The 9,119-nt window shown below is 37.1% G+C and overlaps 1 protein-coding gene across 2 annotated transcripts; it reads left to right on the top strand.

The window, feature by feature from the left end:
• Nucleotides 1-682: 682 nt before the first annotated feature.
• Nucleotides 683-1,588, top strand: LOC149204119 (pathogenesis-related 5 protein Cup a 3-like). 2 transcript variants are annotated; one of them, XM_089393205.1, is made up of 2 exons: nucleotides 683-758; nucleotides 848-1,588. In XM_089393205.1, exons 1-2 carry the CDS (start codon nucleotides 683-685, stop codon nucleotides 1,471-1,473), a joined length of 702 nt encoding a protein of 233 aa, XP_089249331.1. In that variant the 3' UTR covers nucleotides 1,474-1,588. The 2 variants fall into 2 exon arrangements, with proteins under 2 accessions (XP_089249331.1, XP_089249332.1); XM_089393206.1 differs by having other exon boundaries at nucleotides 716-758; nucleotides 851-1,588.
• The last annotated feature ends 7,531 nt before the right edge of the window (nucleotides 1,589-9,119 follow it).

The raw sequence follows: 9,119 nt of genomic DNA on the forward strand, positions 1-9,119 counted from the left end.
ATATTCTAGTTTTAAAATGAATAGTTTGGAATATGAGTTATATGAAAAAAAGTTGCAAATTATGAAAAACAAAATCCAACATCGGTAAATTTATGGTTATTTTTATTGAACTGCGAAATATTTTAAGGATTTGATGGAAACAAGTTGCCTCAACTGTCTAACTTTGTTGTGAGCTCTTTTCAAATCTGACATTGTTCTGTGTTCTTTTTCAAATAATTGGCAATTTGCCCTCAAATATGAAAAGGTAGTACTAGGTAAACAGGATATCTGCGTGACATCCTTTTTATCATAAATGGACCCGTTAGTCAATATTCATGACCAGTCACATACTATTCATTGTTGGGTTGCTATCGCATGGGTTGCTTTGCGCAGCACTCTCCACAATATTTTTCCCTGTTACATACGCTGCTACTCTCAATTTGTTTCTCTGGACATTAACTACATCCGTGCTGTGTACGCAATGGCCAAATTGTTTTCATTGACATTGAGTTCGTCCATTCTTTTGGCGAACAGTCCCTAACAACATGACTTTACGGAGTTCCGCGATCAATTGCTAGCCTGCCTATATGTAGCAGGTAACATATTCACCTCTCCTCACCTGTGCTATCCATGCATGAAAACTGCAAATCATTTTTATTGTATTGAATTATTTTAGTGTTTGGCTTTTTCGCTGGTCGTTCCAATGGCGGGAAGAACATTAGCGGTTGATATTTTAATTATGGCAACAGTAGCATTAGTGTTTAATGTTCATATTCAAGGTAAGCTTGTGATCCCTCATGTCTACTATAGATGGTCCGTATGTGTTGATATATCATAAATAAATATTCGATTGTTTTGCCAACTACAGGAGTCCGAGGTGCGACATTTATGTTCCAGAACCAGTGTTCAGACACGGTATGGGCGGCAGGGATTCCCGTAGGTGGTGGCAAAGAGTTGGCAAAGGGTGCAACATGGAGTGTTGAGGTGCCCGCAGGGACAAGTGCAGGCAGATTTTGGGGACGTACGGGCTGCTCCTTCGACGCCTCTGGTAAAGGCAGCTGCAACACTGGTGACTGCGGCGGCTTGCTCAGCTGTCAAGCCGCTGGACGGCCTCCTGCAACGCTGGCTGAATATACTCTGAATGGGGCCAACGGTCGAGACACATATGACATCTCTCTCGTTGATGGATTTAATCTCCCTCTCTCCATAACTCCCTCGGACACTAGCTGCCCAACAGTTGACTGCAGCAGCAACATAACTGCGAGCTGCCCTACAGAATTGAAAGTGGTCGATGGATGCGATAGTGCTTGTGCTGCTCTTAATACTCCCCAATACTGCTGCACGGGAGACTACGCCAGGAACTGCCCTCCCACCAACTATTCCATGTTCTTCAAGGGGCAGTGCCCACAGGCTTATAGCTATGCCAAAGACGATAATACTAGCACCTTCACTTGCCCTTCTGGTGCTAATTACAACATCGCCTTCTGCCCTTAATATTCACAGAATAGTATTCCGGCCGTATACATAAATATAGTTCCCCGTAGTATCATCTTCGCAATAAGAGTACCAGCCATGTATTTATACATCCACCTCTATTTCATGCAATAAAAGCGAGCTGGCAGTAATAATTTCAGTTGAGATTGAATGATTTTACAGCCATGATTATGTGACTTTTGATGAGTCTGCACTAAATTCAAATCCCTATAATAACAGCATTCTATTATCTCTTCATTTACTTTCAAATTCTATGTGTCACAAAAAGGGCAGGGAGTGCAAGTCATATAGTCCTAATTTGACTGATTTAATATTATCGGAATTAATAATGAGTTTTCATATAGTTTTCCAATCATGTCTTTTGGATATATGTGTTCATATATTCTTGCTTACGACTTTTGGACTATAATAATAGGCATGCTAGGTTGTATTACCCGCTGCGGGATTAATGAGGAGTTTTCATATAGTTTTTCAATCATGGCTTTTGGGTCTATGTGTTATATCTTCTTGCTTATGACTTTTCGACTATAATAATAGGCATGCTAGTTTGTATTACCCGCAGCACTGAACTCAAAACATTAAACTTAAAGTTTTAACACATGTTTTAGTATGTTTTTTTTACAGCCAATTAAATATTGACAATGGTTTTTGTTAGCCAATGAAGAGTTGAGTTCTTAATTGGCCCCCTCCCTTTTTTTTAAGTGGAAAGACACATACGTTATTAGAAATACGTTATGAAAATTCTATCATAAGAAACTATATTTTCAACAATTTTTTTCATAATAACGTTAGCTTTGCTTGGTTAAAATTAAATCTTTATTACAAAGAGTAAAAACAACCGTATAGAATGTTGTCTTAATATGTAACGTGCATGATTACACGCGACTGCCAAGATTGGCTGCATCGCCTGAGGAGGTGTTGTCGAATGGATAGCCTCCCAGAATCTAGAGGGAAAATAAGATTTCTGGATTCACGAGAACACCATAACGAAGTGACAAACTTGAACTCTGGCGTTTGGGAGGCTTCGTGCAGATCCAACTTCAGCAACACCTTATCTCCCACATCTTCCACCACTTGTAATTCTAAGGCTTGAGTTAGTGTTTGCAGTAGCTTTCAATTGTTTCCCTCAAATACGTAGATTTCAAATTTGTTGCGCAGTACAACCGAAGGTTTTAACAAAAGTAAGCTCTGCCCACGCATGTTCAAATCCTGCTTTCCACGAGCTTTGCTGCAGAGACCTGCACACTGATTTCGTTGGTATTTGAAAATAAAATTTCAGTAACCAAATTAATCCATGCAAATGACATATCAAAATTATTTCATACAGTAATTTAATTTTGTTGTCTCTTCATGGAGTTGATATGTGCCGAGAAACGCCACTGAGAACACGAGATTTGGTCATTGCCATGGCTTTTGAAGGTCAAATCACAGGTTAAATGATTCACTCTAACTTTAACAGTCATCTATATATTTTTGTCGGTGCCTTCTAAAGATTTTGTTACCATTTGATATTACGGTATTTTAAATTTCTTGTACAATACATAATTTTAGGGTCTGTTAAATTTCTTGAATAATACAGAATTTTGATGTCCAATATTTGTGGTCCAAAGGAATTTCCAATTAGCCGCCAATCATTTCAAGAAGGTACTTAGTCTTGAGGCCTTGGCTATGCCATTAGCTATAAATGGGTTTTCTTGGGTTTAACCCTAGAATGAATAGATTGATATTAAGAAGAGGCTAGGCAAAAATTAGTTAGTTACATGTTCTTTATAATGATTAAGCGTCATGTTGTAACTTATTTTTACCTTCTAATATTTTGTATATTTTTTCTGTATTTTAATAATTAAAAACATAGAGAAAAAGAATAAAAATAAAAAATAATAATAAAAAGAAGAAATAAAGAAAAAATAAAAAAATAAAAAGATAGAAACATCCCTAGTAATTGCGCACACATTTAAATGCCGTATTTATTTTAATGTAATAAAGGAATTTGGTTCACTTTTCAACGGATTACATCGGGTCCGCCTAGATGAACGACCCTGTATACACTGCCAGACACCTCGGCTTTGTCAAGAGTTAATGGAGGGGGGCCCACAACTTACTTTTCGATACGTGGAAACCCCGCAAACATTGCGTTACCCCTCCCTAAAACCACAAACCACCTCCAACTGCTCCTTCCTACGCTCACCCTTCCTGGGTTTTCTCTGCCAATTTCATTCACTGTTAAGTCTACCCTATACTTAGCGATTACCATTTCCCCCATAAAATTAACAAATTACTGTTAATCATTTATATCTCCCATACCATTAATTCTTACCTCAAATTTTTCCCATTATTAGCATTTTTCTAAAAAAAACCTACCCCTTATCCAAAACGCATTCTTGGTTGCTCTATGCCCACAACCAAAGGATCGAGCTCAAACGTGCAAGTAAACATTCGTGATTCGCAGTGCACGATCTTTTCGGGTAATTGATCAATTTTATTTTTCCCTAATGGCTTCCCATAAAGTAAAATGAAAGATTGTCGTAGACGATCTTGTATTACCCTTGTAATTAATTTGGACGAATTACTTTTGGTTGATACCCATTTCAAAGTTGTAGAGACCAATTATAAGTTCCTCTAATAAAAGAAATAAAAACGGAAAAAAATATATATTCAGTAGGAGATAAACACTAAGGAAAGTGCTGCAGAAGATAAAAGCAGGGTTTTTTTTTAGGAAAAACTAAAGAAAATTCTAGGCTAAAAGGGTTAACAGATCCCTCAAAGTGTAGGAGGCTGGCAAGGAAAAATCTATACGAAGAATAATTTTAAAAAGGCATTATGAATAATCAGTAATGATTACTGATTGTTGGAAAGGTCATCTTAGCTTGGGATGAGAGGTTGCTCCATGGTTGGGTGGATCAATTTAATTTCAAACACGATTTCGAGACCAGATTGCTGGTTAGAGATTTGGTAATTCTCTTATTTTATTATTTCCATTATTATACATATCATGGATGTGAGTAAATTGTATATGTTATTTAATTTGTTATGTAATTTGATTTAAGATTAGTTTTCCAGGGTGGAAATGATATCTATGAATCTATTAACATAATTGATGTAAAATTGTTATGGTATCTTACTTTTATCTTAGAAAGACCTCGTTTATGAATTAGGTGTAGAATTCGTTATGTTATTATGTTTACAGTAAAAGTGAGGAAGCTTGTGGAGTTTATGTTAAACATGATTGCAATAATCACAAATGAGAGAATTATAGGAGATAAGATTACATGCATAGATGCATGTGTCAATTTGAAGAAAGAGAAATGGACTAGAAATGAGAAACATCCTTTACTGCTAATGCATGTGAGAAGAGATTCTGCTACGAGAGGAGGTAGCAAAATTTATATAGTGGAAAATTCCAAAAACATCAACTATGAATCACTGATTAGTCCCTCAATAGCCTAAGTTCAGGGGATCATCTCATCTCATCAACTGTACGATAGGTTGGAAATTAAAGGGGTTAGTTACTGTAAATAATTCTAGGCTACTGATGGTAAAACCTCTAAGATGGCATGAAATCTAGAAAACTGAGATCTAGTTTATGAAAAAGAACGATGATACTTGAAAAAGAAAATATATGTTTTTGCGGGCAGTTTGTGTTTAGGAAAAAGAGCGATGAGACTTAAAAAAGAAAATATATGTTTTTGCGAGCAGTTTTTGGCTAGAGATATACGATTTTTGGAAGAAATTTCATAAAACGAGACACATTGATATATATAATCATTTAAAAACAAACCATTATATCGCGCGTGAGGGTAGTGAGACCTTATACCATGTGGTCTGAATCCATAGTGTACAACAACTCTGCAGAGGAGGGGATTAAACTCAACATTAATCTGGTGTGGCGACTCTAATTCAGACAACGATCCAAGTTAGCTGAAGGATGAAATTCAGTTCAATTCAAGAGTAGAATTGTTCGTCATACGAGTCAAAGAGAGATAGGGAAAAAGGCAAATGAAAACACTAGAAGTGCTGAAAAAATACTATGAGACATTCATTGCAAGATTACTAGAAAACCCCTAGAACTGTTGGAATGTTCAGTTTAAACATACTTCCCAAAGCTACTAAAAACGCCTAGAATTGGGACATATTCAATGGAACTGTTCATTGCAAAAAAAACATTGAAAAACTTACTATAGACTAAATTAAGAATTATTACTCAACTAGTTAACTGTCTATTAAACAGTTACTCAAATATTTCACTTATAATAAGACAAATACTTTCTTTACAACAGGTGTGCATTTTAATCAATATAATTGCTCAAAAGGAATCACAAATGGGAGAGGAGAATGCAAACCAGCTTGCAGCAGTGTTTACTTTGATAACTATATAATAAGCAAAATACATTTATGCTATTAACTTAAACATGAATGTGAGCCAGAAGTACTGGAAGATAGATACAAAGATAATCGAGGTAAACATCGTTTTGAGTCATTTAAATATAACCATAACGTTATAATAGTGTCAATTTCTCTCATACAGGGATTAGGGAAATAACACATCCATATGTGAGGGTTCTATAACAGTGCCGAGAAGAAACAAAACAGAAACATTCATTAACAAGTTCCTTACAACTGCAGCCTTATTATAGGAGGCCTGCTTAAACGTAAAATGCAATTGAGAACCAATATAAGCCTAAGACCCTCTAAACGGGGTATAGTATTTACAGTGTCTGAACAGTAGACCAATTCAAGATCCAAGAGAATGCCTGGCATTGAAATTTTTAAAACCGTAAGGAAACCAGTAACAGTAATAAAAACATAAATTTCAATTTCCAATTGGTAGTAAGGTGTCCTGATGAGGAGGGGTTTTTTATAATGGAACCAACATGGAGGGAGCAGGAAGCCATATTAGTATGCCCCTAAATATGGTAAACTTCACATTGGTTTGGAGAAAGGATGGTGTAGTACCTGCACTACTCCAAACACAAGGACAAAGGAGTTAGTAAGTAATAAGCATGACCAGATATAAATAATAAGCAGTAAACCCTTAGTCACAAGAAAAAAATTTACAAAGCACATCAACACTTGTATAATGGGCACAGGATGGAGAGCTTCTACGGATAGTTGAACCTGCGCAACAGAGGGAACAAGGAAACCACCAATGTGAACAAAAAACTTATGGGTATGTTCAGGAATTAATTACCAAGCAAGTCGTGGATGGTGAGGGGAGACCTTACCATAGTTTTTGGGTAACGAGAGTAATTGGGAGTGGGAATCGTGAATCCCCACATTTTCCTTTAAGTGACTCATACACCAGACCTCTGCAAAGACAAAGAGTGATTTAGAGCCGTATAGAGAATAACACTCAAATACAAAACCAAAAATTCAAGGGTTTACCCGAAGGAGAGAAGGACCTGTATATTCCCGTTTCTTTCTTTGTCGACCTCACTCTGGTAAGTAAGAGAAGGCATAGATGATAGGCTAGCTAGGGCAATGAATTCCCAAACAAAAATCCCCATCATGGTTGGGTATGGCTTAAGCTGTGATACTCGGTTGTAGGTGGTACCAACAGCAGAAGGCGGGTGACAGAGAATGAGATCGTCAAAACAGAGTAGGGTAGCAGAGCTCTTGGCTCCAGGGACAAAGAGACAACCCAAATGATGGCATAGTGAGTAGTGCGAAAGGATAGGGTTTAGACAATGCAATGTACACCATAGATGTGAGAGTGTAGATCTAGGCCATTGAAGTCCCATCGCCTCGGCAGGGTTGGTTGCCATGTTCCCTAGTACTGGTTCACGTGGGCTAAGGCATGCGGAACAAGGTGGTAGGAGGAGGGGTGTAATGGAGGAAAACTATAACAAGGAGTGAGGACTGAGTAAGGCATGGGGGTAATAGTGGACCAAACATCATTAAATCCAAGCCATTGCCAATACCCAATATAACCTTGCACATTAAGGCAACCACCTATGGGTACATAAAACAATAATGTAATGAGAAGGGTTCAATGATCGATGTAACCAAGTGGGAAATCGAGTTAGGAGGTGTAGCGTTACATTCCAATAAATAGTGACACCATTAACCCTTTAAAGTAGATAGACACAAAGTAAATATTATATAGGTTGTGAGTTTAATTCAACCAGAGGTTATAAACAGAAAGAAAATCACTAATTTCAAGGCGAGTCTTTAAATATAATTCTGCCATGTTTACCACCAAATACTAATGCTAAGGAGAATGTGAATATAAATACATGATGATATGATTAATGCATGGTGAAATATATAAAAGAAAATATCAAAGGAATACAATAGGTAATGATCTTCAACAGTGTTGTAGTTAAGAAGTACGATACATGTATTAACACAGAAAAATTGTTTTTAGAGGTGTAGTTTCATATCTGGAAAAGGGTATCAGAGCCCCAATTACTACATTGTGCTTAAGAAAAAGGCACCACCATAGTTACTAAATGTTCAGGGATAGTACTAAATGTAAATTACTGATATTAGTTGGAATGTTTCATAGGGTGCTGAGTTGAAGCAGAGTGATGTGAAATAATGGAGAACTCTCCTCCAACTATTATTGGCGGGGAATATTTGTATGTGGAGATGGGGAAGGTAGCACTTCATTACCCTCCCATCTCATAGATATGGTAAGGAATCTTCAATAGGAACTAGTGGAGCTTCGGAGTAGCAATGAGCGACTACTAAAAGCGAGTGAGGAGTAGGAAAATCTTATTAGGGACTGGACTGAGAAATCCAACCACAAGAGTTTAAAGTCGAAAGGATTGAATACGAAGAAGAGTGGGACAAAATCTAAAAAGTACGAGAGTGGAGAAGAGTCAGGTCACGACTCTCGAAAAGCATGTAAGGGAAAAAGGTAAATGGAGATACAACGAGAGTTTAGGAAAATCAAACCTCCTACATTTGATGGGGAAAGGGAGGAAGATGCAGAGGCATGGTTTCTAAACATGATTAAGTATTTCCAGGTGTAGGAGTAATAAATTAATCGAAAGGAATACCTTGTTATTTATTAGCTGCAGGGTAAAACTACCCTCTAGTGGGAGGAGGTGAAAAGTGTGCAGCTACTAGAAGAAAAGAAAGTTTCTTGGGAGGAGCTTCAAAAATAATTAAAGTCATAGTATCTTAGTCAGTGCTACTATGACGATCGAGGCAAGAAATTTCAAGAATTAAGGCTAGGACAACTAACTATGGACGAACTTGTGGAAAAGTTTATAAACCTGCTGCTATATGTGCCATACCTTAAGGAGGCGAAGGCTAAAATACAATGGTTCTTAAACTATTTTCCATATTCGTATAAGGAGAGAATTGAGTTTGATAATCCGAATACTATGGATGAAGTGGTGAGGAAGGCTAGATTATGTTATCAACAATTTAGGATTAAAAGTGAAAGTGATAAATCGTGGAAGAATAAAGAAGGTGCCAAGGTAGGAGGGGGTATAAAAAGACAAAAACCTTACTACCTCAATAATTTTGGTAAGGATCATCAAAGGAAGAAATTTACGAAAGGAACTACACCCCCACCTGCACAATCTTATACTGGCTCAAAAACCACATAATTGAACAACAAGAAAAATAACAACGTAAAGGAAAGGGAAATGTTGAAATGTTTGGTCTGCTGCGAGCCACATTTGTTGAGGGACTAC

The sequence above is a fragment of the Pinus tabuliformis genome, chromosome 1_2, assembly GCF_031772625.1.
Source record: "Pinus tabuliformis cultivar Carrire ecotype Pingquan chromosome 1_2, CPIR1, whole genome shotgun sequence".
In the NCBI taxonomy this organism is placed as follows: Eukaryota; Viridiplantae; Streptophyta; class Pinopsida; order Pinales; family Pinaceae; genus Pinus; species Pinus tabuliformis.

Excerpts from the sequence above, each read along its gene's own strand:
- LOC149204119 (XM_089393205.1), top strand. The coding sequence starts at position 683 with ATGGCGGGAAGAACATTAGCGGTTGATATTTTAATTATGGCAACAGTA. Across the intron at positions 759-847 it reads GTTTAATGTTCATATTCAAG|GAGTCCGAGGTGCGACATTT; the intron begins GTAAGCTTGTGA and ends TGCCAACTACAG.